A 15,494-nucleotide genomic window follows, 5' to 3' on the forward strand; every position below is an offset into this window, starting at 1 on the left:
ATGCTAGACAAATTCAGACTGGAAATAAGGTGTAAGTTTTTAACAGTGGGGTAACTGACCATTGGAACAAGTTGCCAAAGTTTGTGGTGGATTCTCCAACACTAGCAATTTTTTTAAATCAACTGTGGATGTTTTTCTACTTGGTCTGCTCTAGGAATTATTTTGGGGAAGTTCTGTGGTCTGTGTTATGCATGAGAGCAGACTAGATGGTTTCAAAGGTCCCTTCTGGCCTTGGAATCTAGGAAAAATGGAGGTAAAAGTCTCAAAATTCTTCAGGTTACCTAAGATGTTTAAGCATCCAGTGGGTAGCGGGTATTCAGCACTCTAGGCTTGGATTCTCAAGTGTCTCTAGAGATGCTTTGCTATAGCATCTGGGAGCCCCAGTCATGGTCCAGGAGCCCACTGTGGTTGGTGCTGTGCAAGCACATGGAAAAGAGATGGTTCTGGCTCCAAAGAAGATGCAGTCTAAGTTATGCACCTGACTCCTGGTGAAAGTCAAGTGTTACTTGCCTGACTCACATGGCCCCCTTTGAAAGCCCAGCCCAAGTTTATTTTCACTTTGTCACAATTTGAGCTTCAAGATGTCTTCTGAATACCCTCCAAAGAGCACTCAAACATGGTATTTAGAGTCAAGTTGAAAGTCTATTTTTTTTAAAAAAAAGCGTTTTCCAGATGAAATATTGCAGCACCAGAAAATGTCTGACTTCTTCCTCTGTCTGATGCCTAACCTGGGGCCCACTCCAAAGGCCTTTGAAGTGAAAAGACCCACTGGAATCTTTTCAATGGGCTTTGGATCAATCCCTTGTTCTTCACTCATCACTGTAGCCTCTGATCTGTCTATTTGGGCAGAAGTGGTGCACTCTTACCTCTCACTGGCACGTGTAAAAGGTCCTAAAGCCTGTGCTAGCGGGACTGGTGTTGAGAGATCATCAACACATGGGGCCCATTCAGTCAGACGTGGCTCTTTGCCAGGTCAGTCCAGGCATATGTTCTGTTCGGTGCCCATTGTGCATCAGACGTGGGGATCCTTGTGCTCCTGGAATGGACTGAGATGCAGCTACTCATTTCACACAGGCCACTGCAAGTAATCCTGAGGCAGGATGGAAGGGCAGTTCATGGTGCCAGAAGGGGATGACTTGCCACGAACAACTTTCCACCCTTCCTCTGGCTTGCAGAGACCAGACATGGCAGAGGGGACAAGACTAGCCTCTGTTGGAAAGTGAGGTGGTAATTACATCATCTGGCCAAAAAGGGGACATTTTGGCGACTGTCAGCATATTAAAAACACAGAGGTAAAAATTCTTAGATGCCTAATTCCAGGCTGAAATGGATGCAGCTATTCTGATGTGCATTGTTTCTTGCTGTATTCATTTACCCCTGATGTGCACAGCACTTGCAATGCACAAGAACAGTTTGTGTCCTAGAGAGTGTGACAGCTTATTACAGACACTTAAGAGATGGGATGCACTGGGCAAGGCAGCAGTGAAGAGAACAGCTTAAACATTAATTAATTGTTGAAGGACAAAATCCCTTCTCATGGGCCTCATGGAAGCAATGTTCCCTAAGACGGTCTTGAGTGAAGAGAGGGCAATGGCCTGGCAGTCAGCATTCCATCCAGGGGAGGCAATGTGGAAGCATAACAGACTGAGTGAGCAATCCCTCCAACCCAGTGACTAGCTAAATCCTGGACAGTACGGTGGCTAAAGAATAAGAAGCAGTTACAATTTACTGGTTTCTAGCAGGTGCCAAAGAGGACAGCCCAGAATAGCTGCAAAGGAGGAAGATGCAGGAAAAGCAGCAGCAGTGAGCACAGAGTCTAGGGAGCAGAGAGCCCATCTGGAATTCCTATACAAAATATTTGTATGTATCCGGGGGATTTGCCTGATTGTCTCTGCAATTAGGGAGTGGCAGCTGGAAATATTTCATCCCAGACCAGACATATTTAAACAAGAGTATTACACTGGTAGAGATCTCTGTTCTCTTGTTGATCAGGCCATCCCGAGGACAGTTCAGGGCCTGGGGCAAATCCCCACCACAGAAGAGGCTGCAAGGGTGGGGGTTACATGGGTATTTTAGGAGGGTCACGGTATTGCTGCCTTTATTTCTGTACTGCCTTTAGAGCTGGGCTGCTGGAGAGTGGTGGTTGTAATGTGTACTATGTGCCCAAATCTGAAGGCAGCTCCCTGTCAGCAGCAGTGCAGAAGTGCTGGCAAATATCAGACCCATCTTGTCTTTATTTCTGTACTGCTGCTTTCAGCGCTCGGTGGCCAGAAAGTGGCAGCAGCTGACAAAGGGCCCAGTCCTCGTGGAACGAGGTGTACCGGTAGTTCGAATTAGAAAGCCTAATTCAAACTACCTACTCCGTGCCGCATGTAGTCGCGGGCACGGAGTCCGAACTACCGGGGCTTTAAAAATGGCGGTGCCCAGCAAGATGCAAATGAAGCCTGGGATATTTAAATCCCGGGCTTCATTTGCAACTTCAGTTGCCTACATTAACCACCCTAGTTCGTGTGTAGACATACCCTCTGAGAGAGAAGAGACTGTCTGCTATTATGTGTATGTACAGTGCCTAGGACAAAGGAATCCTAATATTAGTGAGGCTCTCTAGGCACTTCCCTAACAATAATAATTTTTCAGAGGGTAAAAATCTACTTTTTTTTTACACTTTTAGTTAGCATTAAACACACCCTGTCCGTTGCTCTCATACCCTAGTCAAAATTCTCTTCTCTTCCTGGGACACATCAAATCATTCACCCAGAAAGGGCTTGAGGAACGTAAAGAATAATAGAAATTAAAATCAGATTGCAAATGGGAAATTAGTTATAAGCTTAACAGTCTGAACTACCACAGCTCCAGAGTAAAATCTCTCTCCTGATTTTAAGCTTATGGCTAAATATTAGAAACATCAGGCTGACCTGCAAACTGGCCAAAGCTGTCATTTTTATTTCTACCATTCCAAGAAACATAGCATCTCTCTGCAGTCCACAGCCCAAAAGAGCAAACAGCTCCCAGGAGTGACCTTACAGCATCTAGCATCGCTGATCCTAGAATATCAGCATTTCAGGAAGAAGTCCGCTTGGAGCCAGACATACTCAGGTTTGATGTGATGATGTACTCGACCAGCTTCCATCACACTGAAGCAGTGGCTAGGGGAGGAAGGATGGGAGGATGTTTGGTCATCATTGCTGTAGAATGGTTTAGAACAGACATGCAACTAAAATACAAAATCCTGCTCTTGATTTCTAATTACCTAGTTCTTGGAGGGAGGGTGTATTATAGATCCATGGCTTTTGGAATGATATGGGGGGCAACTGCAAAAATTCGATCTGGGCTCATGTTTCAAACATCACTTCAGGCCTGCTTCTGTTGCAGAGACCTTCCTCACCCTCATCCCAGTTACTTCCATTTCTGCCGTCTTTTCCCCATTTAATAGGAAGTGTCACACTTAACCATGAAAGTGCAGCTGGCTATTAACTGCAATCCTTTTGTGCCCTCTGCTGGCTGTTGGTGAAATTTATCCGTTTCCAGGAACTTTTTACCAGCTACCTACTTACTGATTTGAATTTTCAGTCCAAGGGATTCCTTGTGAATTCCTTCTAGCAGCATATTCTTGTAGTTGTAGCTGCACATAGTAAAATGGTAAGTGTGTAAGTTGTCTCTGTGACCTTTTTCTGGTGGATTGTCACAGCTAGAACTGGGACAGTCAGATTTTTGCACACTGCAGACCTGCCTGGAAGGTCATCTTTAGCACAGGATTTGGGTGCCATTTGGGAGCCGGAACCACAACAGATTATCCACTCACAGACTCCTGCCACTTTGTAAGTGTTGCCTAAAATCAGTTGTGAAGATCTATTCAGATTAGCCTGTGAGTGCTATTTGAGGTTATCTGGGTGTGGAGGGTTCTCTTATAAAACAGGCAGCTATGGCCCCGTGTTACTATAAAGTAATCCCTCAGTCTGTGGTTGATGTTGAAGGTCATTAGTGGAACAGTCCCTTCTTCAACTTAGCATTGGTGAATATCATTCATGGAACAAATCTGCTTGAATTGTTAGTGCCACTAAAGCTCCCCCCCCCCCCACACACACACGGGGCCGTATTCGCAGGGAGCATGATCAGTGATCCTCCATAAAGCAGTCCACGTTCTGAGGTGTGCGCAGTCCTTAGCAAACATTAGTTGCTGGTAGTGTTTCCGATGCTTTAATTCATGAGCGGCACACATAATTTCTCATGCAGTAACTGCACAGCATGTGAATTTACCTTGGAAATTCAGGGACTTGGGAAGGGCATTGTCTTTGCACGTGCCTGGTACATCCAGCAGCACATGCCTGTTCTGAATGGATGGTACATTCAGTAGAATAGCAGGTGCATAGTCTGCTAGTTAAGCACAGGACTTGGACTCAAGAGTTCTAAATTGAGCCACTGACTTACAGCTTTGCTTATCTGCATTTTCTAGCAGCTGGTACAATCTGTTTCTCGCATCTGGGAGAAGCAGCTCTGTTCTTGTTCTCTGTCTGACAAGGAACTGTTGGTAATGTTCAGTGAGTTCTCACAGTGGTTCTCTGAGTTTAGTTTATTCTTGTGTTGACTGGCATTTAATGGTGTAAGATTACTGCAGACCTGTAACTCCACCATAGCCAAGAGAAGGGATATTTCACAGAGACAAGGCAGCAGGTTTGTATAATTTCTGAAGCGCAGAATGGGTCCAAGTCTCCCCACACCTGCCTTGTAAGAGTCAGAGGGACGAGCACTCTAGCTTTGGGGTGAGTCTGGGGATGAGGGATTTGGGGTATGAGAGGGGCTAAGAGCTGGGGCAGAGGGTTGGGTGTGGGGGTACAGGATTTGGGGGGGATAAGGTGCGTGAGGGTAAGAGGAGCTCAAGGCTGGGCAGAGGGTTGGGGTTAGGGAAGTGTGGACTCTATTTTGGGGGTGCAAGCTCTAGGGTGGGGCTGGGCTTGGAATGAGGAGCTCAAACTTTGGGCTGGAGCCAGACAGGAGGACTCTCCCTCTCCCTCCTGGCACTCACTTAGGCCCTAGAAAGAATCCACACCAAGTTGCCTGCCGGGGGGACTGCCATGCATCTCCTTCCCTCCTCCCTCCACAAACATAGCAGTGAGCTGGCCACTGGCACCAGTCCCTTATATCCAGGCTGCAGCTACAGCAGCCAGCAAGGGAATGCAGGGGCCTATGGCAACCACCTTCTTCCCAGGGCGCAGATCAGGTGAGGGCAGGGGAGATGCACAGGGGCCAGCAGGCGGGGCTGGGAAACGCTATGGAGGAGGCATTTGGAAGAGGCAGGTGGGGCTGGGGGAGAGACCTAGTTCCAACACTGGTGGAGCCCAGGCACCACCAGTCTATATAACTCACCGCCTCTGCCGAGAGCTGATCAAGCCTGCCGGCAAAGGAGAACAAAGGGGCAACTGCCTTGGGGTCCGGCGATTCTAAAGGGCGTGGGGCTCCTGGCTGCCACCACTTCTCCCATGGCAGCAGCGGTGCCCAGAGGCCCAGGCCCTTAAAATCGCCACCGGAGCACTGAGCTGTGCACTCCAGGCACCTCAAAGGGCTGGGTAGGGGGGCTGCTGTAGCATGTTCCAGGAGGCACTGAGGGCTGGTTGCCCCTGGCCCTGCCCCTTCCACTGAGGCTCTGCCTCTTCTGTCAAAGGTTTCACCCCTATTAGGAGCACAGAGCCACCCTCCCTCCCCTGCACACTTTGCTTAGTGGCCCAACATGGCTGTCGGCTCCTCTGGAGCTGATGGTCAGAGTGCTCTCTCGCACACTTAATATTGGCCCATTTCCAGCTGGAGTACTACTGATTACACTCTGCATGCATATTCATCGCTGTGTGTATAAAGATAGCTAGCTATGAAACCTCAGACTAATCTTTCAAATAAGACATATTTTACTTTCCCGCTCTCTTAAATCCTGATGGGGCCAAATGGCTGCTATGTTTTATTCTGTAGTAGCTACCTGTTCGTGGCAGGGCCATTTTGTCTATAGAGGGCCAAATCCTGACCTTTAATATGCATACACGATTTTTATAAGCTATTCAATGCAAAATAAAAGTAGGGTAACTCCACGTTGTTCTGATTTTCAGACATTTTTATATTAACACAAATTATTATTAAAATCTTAATTAAAAAGCCTTCTGTTTTTTCTTTAACTGGTGTTTTGTCTGGAAATACTATTATTTTGCTGTCAATGGGACATTTAGTGGTGTACATAAAGGCAGATGGCTTTATTGATATGTATTTGACTCAACCAACTAGCTGCAACATGGTTAATCGATGTAACTACATATTTCCCTAATTGTGATCTGATGGTCCCTACTCCCTATGTTAGTTTCTTATAATCACATGTATCTTTTTAATTAATTCTCTGTCCCAAACAGCTTACAGTCTGTTTTAAGATAGGTCTACACTTACTGGGACATTACTGCTGTGGTGACTGAACCTCCTGGGGTTGATTTAGCAGGTCTACTAAAGACCTACTAAATTGAACGCTGATCACTTTGGTTGACTCCATTATTCCACCAGAGCTCCTGTCAGCCCCCAGCAGTTGACTCCAGCTACACTATTCGTGAATCTGGAGTTGAGTACTTCCCCTAGCATAGACCTGCCCTTATACTACGTGTGTGTGTGTGTGTGTGTGTGTGTGTGTGTGTGTGTGTGTGTGTGTGTGTGTGTGTGTGTAGAGTGCCCCACTTATTGGGGCTTTGATCCCACTTGAGATCTCTGAGCATTACTGTATTTTATTTTTAATTATTGTTATTATTTGTAGAAATATAAAATATCATACATTCCCTGCAACCTCTTCCTAGTAACAAACCTTATTACTAGTTCACCTTCAAGGAAGACCTGCATTCATAATATACATAAAGCTGGAATGGCTGGTAAATGTACCTTTACGTGGAACCCCTCTTATTTTGTCTACCATTTTTTCTTCTAATCAAGAGAGAAATGGTGGCCCAGTGGGTAATTATGCTAGCCTGGGGCTTGGGTTCAATTCTTTATTCTAACATAAATTTCCTGTGTGAGCTTGGGCAAGTGGCATATTCTCTGTTTGCCTCAGCTTCCCATCTGTAAAATATATTTATCCTCAAAACACAGGGTGTTTTGAAGATAAATACATTAAAGGCACGCAGTTACTGTGGCAACAGGGGCCATGTAAATTTAGATGCAACTCTCATCTACCCAAAAGCTTAGTAAAAAGAGAATAATAATAACGATGGGAACAATTTACATATGATCATGGTGGATTCTACATCACTGGTGATTTTGAAATCAAGATTGAATTTTTCTGAAAGGCCTGCCCTAGGGATCATTTTGGAAGTTCTGTAGCCTGTGCTGTAGATCCAACTAGGTGATCACAATGGTCCTTTGCAAAAGATGAACTTCCTAATTGTTACTGTTATATCATCCACGGAAATTTCTGCTGATTTCCTAGCTCACAGAGCATATCTGAGACTCATCGTTTGTCAGAATAAAAATAAAAGCCTGATTTTGGAATTGTGTAACTCTAAAAAAAATGAACCCATTCTTCAAAGAGTCACTGCACATGTGGCCATTTCAAGACAATTGTTCTTTAGCTAATGAAAAGTACTCACTGCTTGTGAGAGGGAAAGTTATAGTGTTCTGCCTATTAGCTTTAAAAGGCAATTGCCTCTGTCTGGATTCACTATTACCTTGGCGGAGGCACAGCCAAAGAGTACTCAGACACTTTATGGTTGCTAAATAACAGCAAAGTCTTTTTTGGTTTGTTTTCAGCAGTACTTCACAGGCACCGGATATAATGTCTGGGTCATGTTAGCAGTTAGCAATCAGCTTTAAAAGAAGACACCCCTGTAAGTTTTGCTCTTTTCTGTGTGACCTCTTCAGTCAAAATAGGCATTCAGATTCTATTTCTAAGCTTAGTGAACGAGTACAGAGGCAAGTGCAATGAAGGAATAAGAGATGGGTCCTAACGAACTTTTCGTGTTCAATTTGCCAGCCATTCCTGTTTTTGGCCAGAGTAAATCTGGGACTGGAGTGTGGCCATCCTAGAATATAGGAATTGTGATCTCAGAATAGAGATGTAGAATCTCGTTTAATTAGTTAACCGGTTACACATTAAGTTTAACTGGTTAATTGATTTAACGGGGGTGAGCAGGGAGGCGCTTCAGTCCAGGCCTCCTTGCTGTGGATGGGGGCTGCTCCAGCTTGTGCATTGCTGGGCCAGCCATGGACGAAGGCTGCTCCAGCTGGGCTGGAGTGTCCCCCCGCCCGCGGCGGGCTCCATGGGGCTGGAGCAACCCTGCCTATGGGGTGCTGCTCCAGCCCCCATCAGTTAACTGTGACCAGTATCCTCGCCTCTTAAAGGTGAGGCTTACCAGTTAACTAGTTAACCTTTAACATCCCTATCCCAGAACAAGAAATGAGGGTGACAGGCACCAGATAAAACATTAGGAAGATAGAATGCAGTAGTGACACGTGTTGTGAATAACACACTCCAATTGACACATTCAGAAGATAATGTGAACATAATGCAGCTAATGTTACAACACTGTCCAGTTGTGTGTGTGTGTGTGAGAGAGATTCCAGCTGGTGATCAACTTATGCCCTGAAGCATGATGATTGCAAAATTTCATGCTCACTAACAACAATTTCACACACTCATCCCTTCTCTGTTTTCTTTTCCCTTCAGGATCAAAGGAAATGAGTTGTAGCTCATGAAAGTTTATTCCTTAATACCCTCCTAAATTTGTTAGACTTTAAAGTGCCACTGGACTCCTTGTTGTTTTTGCCTAAATAGACTAACACGGCTACCTCTCCAAAACCTATGCTCACTAAAGTAACTTCACAACTGGCCCCTGTCCTTACAATAAGCCAAACCAAACCAAAACCTACCTCAGAATACCAACAGAATTTAGAAGGGCTTATATTTGGATTTTAGCTCTAACAGGAACAATAAATATGAACTGCACCCCAAGCCTGAGTAATGGTAAATATTGTTGGTATCTTGTCAAGATGCTAATGACAGTTGCTGCAGATAGACACAGACTCTTGGATAGGGTTGCCAGGAAAGGGATGGTAACACTCCTGCAGAAGAAGGTCTGTGATGAATGAGAGGATTTGCTTAGGTAGCTGGGCCGGGCCAGCTGTAGACAATTAATTAATTCTTCCAATCACATTAGAGGCAAGATGTGGACTGCTGAGTGGGGCAGAAATGTGTCTGTGAAGAAGAAAGGCGCTAGGTGAGTTTTCCTTGCCTGAAATGATTCATACTTTGACTTCTGTTTTCGACTTGGCTGTTGCAAGCCCTGTGCTACACTTTGATTTTAGCTGAGGCAAGCACTTTTGGATTTGGTTCTTAAAGAGGCAGGATAGTCTAGATAATTTTCAATGTAATTTATTTACAACCCAGGTGCACCTCAAAGATAATAAAATTCCACCTCGGTGTGCAGAGACATTTCCTGCCAGGATGGCCTTCTGGGCCCCCGTTAATGAACTTACCTGCTCCACAAGAATATCTGCTAGACAAAACAAAGTTACAACCTACTGACCTGTCCAAAGACCAAGTGTGGGGCTCTGTTTATTGCCCTGGAAAAGAACTAATACATTTGTCTGCAAATGACTAGAAAGGCAGCTGTTTTTGTGAGGTTGTGGGGAACCGGGAGATAATACACTTTTATACAGGAATTCTTATATTAACAAAATCCAGAATACTGAGAATAACTCAGCTAGGCTATTGCTGGAATTGCTTTGGCATCCGGATCCTAGCTCTCTGCCATAAGTATCATTCTATGTTGTTGTTAATGTTAACGAAACATGTACTTTTTTAAAGTGATATTTGTATTTAAGACAAATTATGGAGTAAGCGGCAAGATAGCCAGTACCAGAAACTGATGTTTTCTCTTTAACTCTGTATATTTTTTTAGTCTCTAAGGTGCCACAGGACTACTTGGACTATTCATTCTCTTTAACCTTAGCACTAGAAAATGTTAACTCCTCACACTCCTCCCTGACTGCGTGCCTCATTCAGCTTTGGAGGGATCATCTCCATGTGCATTGTAGTTCACTTTCCATGCTATTCAATTATTAACCTTTCTGAGTGAACGGGAATTGTGGTAGTGATGATAGCTGTGACATGTCAGCATGGGAACTGGAATGAGAAAACAAACAACTTGTTTCATGTAGACCAACAAAGTATGGCCAGGAAGGAACTGGACACTATCCTTGGTTCTAACTTTCAAAAATATCCAAGACTACATCTACACTTCCATAAGGATCGATGCTCTGAGATTGATCCACCGGCAGTTGATTTAGTGAGTCTAAGGAAGACCTGCAAAACAGACCACAGATTGCTCTCTGGATGACCCTATTACTCTACCCTTGATGAGAAGAGTAAGGGAAGTCAACAGGAGAGTTTCTCCTGTCGAAGCCCCACAGTTTAGACACTGTGGTAACTCAACTTAAGGTACATTGACTCCAGCTACATTATACACATAGTTGGAGTTGTGTACCTTAAGTCGACCTTCAGCTGTGTTGTAGCTGTAGCCCAGGAGACTTAAGACCCTGTACCCTATTGACTTACGCTCCTATGAGACTTGTGTGCTTTTTGAAAACTTTCCCCCTCAATCTGAGTTGAAGCTAATCGCTTACTAGAAATGAGAAATGATAGTATTCAGAGATGATCACCAAGCCTAAATCTTTCTATTTCAAACAGTTATGTGGTCACAGATTTGTTTGGCCCATTTAGGATGCATTATGGTGAGCTTGATGTTTTGGAGAAAGGCAGGAGTATTGCAATAAACATGCCACAATTGAGTCCTACTTTTCTCAAAGTATAGGCAGTAATATTCCTACCCCACAATCTTTCTTTCCAGCCCCTGTCTCACCCTCTTCATCCATCACCACAAGCACCTCCTTTCAAAATCCTGTTGGACAGATGTCGCTCCTTACCCCTATCCCAAAGCACTCCAATGGGGCTGGACCAAGTGGGCTGGAGGAGGCGGCTGTTGCTGAGCACTGGTGGTGAGTCACCTTTCATTTGATTGCTCATACTTGCCTGCTAACCAGAGGAACAAGGGTAGCATTGGGCTAGGGAGGAGGAGAAATGTTCTGGAATTACATCTGTATTCATTACAAATCTGGAAATTGAGGGAACCTGTTGCCATAGCCACAAGCTGTTGAGAGTTTAATCCTGACTAATTAGAATCTTCATGTGTATTGCAAATAATGGGTCTTTCCCCTCTTTCATTTCTGTCCCCAGATTTTCATTACCTAAAAAGGAGATCGATGATGCTCTGAAGTAAACCCATTAGCATCTTGTGACTGTGTTTCCCCCCTCATTTGCTGTACATTTATTCACAGTTCTTTGTTTCTGGACAGTTTCAGTAGTGTCTTTGGGTGCATCTACACAGCAGGGCTTAACTTGAAATAAGCTAAACAAATTGATCTATTGCATAGCTTATTTTGAAATAGCTCCTTTCGAAACTGGGAGAATCTACACAGCATTTATTTTGAAATAAAGCACTCGTTCTCCAACTTCCCTTGCTCCTCATACAATGAGGTTTACAGAAGTCGGAGTAAGCAGTCCTCCAGCGTGACAGTATTTTGACATTATTCCGAAATAACTGCCTGCTGTGTAGATGTGGACTAAGTTATTTCAAAATAACACTAGTTATTTTGAAATAATGTTGCTGTGTAGACGTACCTTTAGTGAATATTACCATTTGAGAAGATGAATGATCATTACATTTTCTCAGAGATCCGGGTGGGAGATTTGTTTGGAAATGTAACTTCAGAAGGAAAAGCTCTTATCAGGTCTGGATCCTCTTTCTGATCAAGAGAGAAGAGAATATCAGGAACCTGAGCACAATCTCTTAGGCTGTGAAATAGCTGGCCAAGGAAAGGGGTACAACCCCTATCTCCCAACTCCTCTGGAGAATGCATAAGAATGGCCATAGTGGACAGAGCTGCCAAATGGGGGGAAGGGTGTAATTGCTCAAGGACCCAAGTAACTTAAGAGGACATAGGGCTCCTAGCCACTGCTGCAGTAGCAATGATGGTGGCTCAGAGCTCCCTGCTGCTTTTGAACTGTGCCAATTTAAACTGTGCTAGTGATGTTGCAAGGGAGCTCTGGGTAGCCCGGGGCTCCCTGACACTTTAAAATTGCCGTATTGGCGGTGGCTTGTGTGTGCCACGTGCATGCATGCACCATCCAGCCACTGTCATGGTCCAACGCTGCACCCACGTGGCGACAGCACGCCAGACCAGCAGCAGTGAGGAGCACCCAAGGCCTCCAACAGGGTGCAAAAGGGGCAGCTGCTGTGGGCCCTTTACATTGGTGCCAGAGCCCCGGGCAGCACAGGCTGAGCAGCACTGAAAGGCTGGCTGGGGGAGGCTAGGCGGAAGCCACCTCTTCGGCCCAAGGCCCTGCCCCTTCCAGGAACCCAGGGTGGCCACCCCCTGCCTTGCCTAGGGACCTGGCATTTTTGTTGGTAGCCCTGATTGTGGGTCAGACCAATGGTCCATCTAGCCCAGTCTCCTCTCTTGCAACAGGAGCTAATGCCAGGGGCTTGAGAGGGAATGAACAGAACAGGCATCACTGAGTGAGTCATCCTATGTCATCTACTCCCAGGAGAGTATGTACTGCAGGGGACAGTCCTGCATTAGTGGAGAGATGAGCAGATGATCTGAAAGGAAGAATGACAAACCAAGTGTGGAGGTTCTTTCCCTAGGGGCTCAATATTACTAGCACCTGAATATTGGGACTTCTTGCTATGTCCAGGTCAAGAATACCAGCTGGGAAGGTACATGCAAATATACCAGTGATGGTAATGTTAATGGATAGTGGCCGCCCAGCAGGTGCGAGAAGCATCTGTGGTGCAAGGGCGTAGCAGTCGCTTACTGAAAATTATGCTACTCTGTACTGACACGTTTCTAGCGCGTGGGTGGAAGTGGATAAGCCTTTTTAAGAATGCAAGTGTTACAGGATCTGCATGTTGCCTCTTGTTTTGTATCATCCTTTAGCTATAATCAGTGCTCACGCTACAGCTTGGTTTGGTTGGTTTGTTTGAGAGACTAGAAAGAGAAACACGCGCTGCTAAAAATAATAGCAGGCTGACTATGTCAGTGCTGCATTTAGCAAGTTGGGTTCAGTGCTGTCTCTCCCTCTCTCTCTCACAGCAACACTAGAAAAAAAAATCAGGCTCCCTGTCCAAGCAGCCCTGAATGTGCTTGTATAACTAGGGATAAGTCTGAGACAGAACTCTAGATCTAATTACCTCCAAGTTTGGATCCTGATCTGGAGCAGCACTTCACTCAGGAATGGGATTGGGTCCATGGTTACCAATTTCATGTTAGCTTATCACTGGGAAACAGAAGAAAACCCCCATGTTTTAATGTCCCCTGAACATGGCTTATGAAACACTGAGAGACCCTTATGCATAGCACTGTGGAAGCACAGCTTAGTAGTAGTATGATAAGACAGGGTACGTCTAGACTACATGCCTCTGTCGCCAGAGGCATGTACATTAGGCTACCCGGCATAGGAAAATGAAGCGGCAATTTAAATAATTTAAATAATCGCCGCTTCATTTAAATTTAAATGGCTGCCACGCTGAGCCGATCAGCTGTTTGCTGGCTTAGCGCGGTAGTCTGGACGCTCCGTGGTCAACATCAAAGGCATTTGTAGGCCTCCCAAGTATGCCTCATCCCAGGAGGCATACCTGGGAGGTCGACAAATGCCTTTGATGTCGACCGCGGAGCGTCCAGACTACCGTGCTGAGCCAGCAAACAGCTGATCGGCTCAGCGTGGCAGCCATTTACATTTAAATGAAACGGCAATTATTTAAATCGCCGCTTCATTTTCCTATGCCGGGTAGCCTAATGTACATGCCTCTGGCGACAGAGGCATGTAGTCTAGACGTACCCATAGAATCATAGAATACTAGAACTGGAAGGGACCTCAAGAGGACATCGAATCCAGTCCCCTGCCCTGATGGCAGGACCAAGCACCATCTAACAGGTGTCTGTCTAACCTGCGCTAAAATATCTTCAGTGATGGAGATTTCACAACCTCCTTAGGCCATTTATTCCAATGTTTAACCACCCTGATTGGAAGGTTTTCCTTATGTCCAACCTAAACCTCCCTTGCTACAATTTAAAGGTATCATAGGATCAGTGGTCAGTAGATCTTTATTTCATTGTGCTGTACAGTAAACCACAGCTCCAGTTTGCATGGGGATCAGTTCATAGCTAAGGCTTGTTTAATAAGGTCTAGCTGATTCTGTGTGCTAGATGCGGTCAGTTTCCAAATTGCAGCCCTGTCCACTACACAGAGAGCCATGCAAAGGAAACATGAACTTGAGCTGCAGAGTTCAGATCCAGACTCTTATCTCCACTTTTCCAAAGCTCGGGTGCACTTGGACATGGGGTTTCAGCTCATCCTGTCATTGGACTTAGGGCTGGATTGGAAAGAGGGAAATCAGTGTGGTACATCTTTCAGGCAAGTTTTCCAGAAAATTTGCAATTCCATTGGTGTGCAGTTGTTTTCAAAGATGGACTGGCCTAGGATGCTTGGGAGGATGAAACTAACTTCTCTGGTACATGGACTTTTAATGGTCTGTTCAAGGGCACCAGTTATGGGAGTTGCCAAATTCCTAAGAGCACAAAACTGAGCATCCTGTCCCACCTCTTCCCTGAGGCCCCGTCCCCTGCTCGCTTCATCCCCCTCCTTCTGTTGCTCTCCCCTCCCTTCTTCATTTGTACCGGGCTAGGGAAGAGGGTTGAGATAGGGGCCACAAGGACTTTGTCTGGGGTGCTAGCTCTGGGATGGGGATGAGAATGATGGGTTTGAAGTGCAGGAGAGGGCTCAGGGCTGGGGAAGTGGGTTGGGAGGGGGCTCTAGGAAGGACTTTTGCTCAGGAAGGGACTCTGGTTTAGGGCAAGGGATTGGGATATGGGGAGGGAGAGGGCTCCAACTGGGCATGTGGGCTCTGGGATGGGGTGAGGGATGATGAGTTTGGAACACAGGAGGGGGTTATGGCTGGGGCAGAGAGTTGGGGTGTGTTGGGGTGTGGGGTGCAGGCTCTAGGAAGGAATTTGAGTGTAGGAGAGGTCTCCAGACTAGGGCAGGGGGCTGGGGTATAGGAGGTGGTGTGGGGTCCTGGTGGTGCTTACCATGGCTCTAAGGAAGCATCCACCAGTCCCCGTGACTCTAGATGCATAGGCATCCAGGGATGCTCCACAGCACTACATGCTGCCCTTGCACCCACTGGCACCACCACCCCTGCAGCTCTCATTGGTCGGCGATCCCATCCAGCGGGATCTGCAGACCCAGCACTCAGGCAGGGGAAGTCTGCAGAACCTTCCTGTGCTTGGGGGCTGCTTCCCAAAGCTGAGTGGAGCCAAGGTAGGTAGGAAGGCTGCCTTAGCCCTGGGCTCCTGCTGCACTGCCAACCAGACTTTTAACAGTCCAGATCGGCAGTGCCAACTGGAGCCGCAAGGCAGAAGCG

At 46.0% G+C, this 15,494-nt stretch overlaps 1 protein-coding gene across 8 annotated transcripts in view; it reads left to right on the top strand.

Moving 5' to 3' along the window:
* Positions 1–15,494, top strand: part of ARHGEF9 (Cdc42 guanine nucleotide exchange factor 9) — a 419,582-nt gene that overhangs the window by 109,978 nt on the left and 294,110 nt on the right. For 7 of the 8 annotated variants that reach the window (XM_075940846.1, XM_075940851.1, XM_075940848.1 and 4 more), the window contains one exon: positions 10,860–11,007. In XM_075940846.1, coding sequence (XP_075796961.1) covers positions 10,860–11,007 — 148 coding nt within the window. Of the gene's footprint in view, positions 1–9,190; positions 9,228–10,859; positions 11,008–15,494 lie in introns of those variants that run through there. The other variant, XM_075940852.1, reaches the window with a different exon arrangement.

This window comes from Pelodiscus sinensis, chromosome 13 (genome assembly GCF_049634645.1).
Source record: "Pelodiscus sinensis isolate JC-2024 chromosome 13, ASM4963464v1, whole genome shotgun sequence".
Lineage (NCBI taxonomy): Eukaryota > Metazoa > Chordata > Testudines > Trionychidae > Pelodiscus > Pelodiscus sinensis.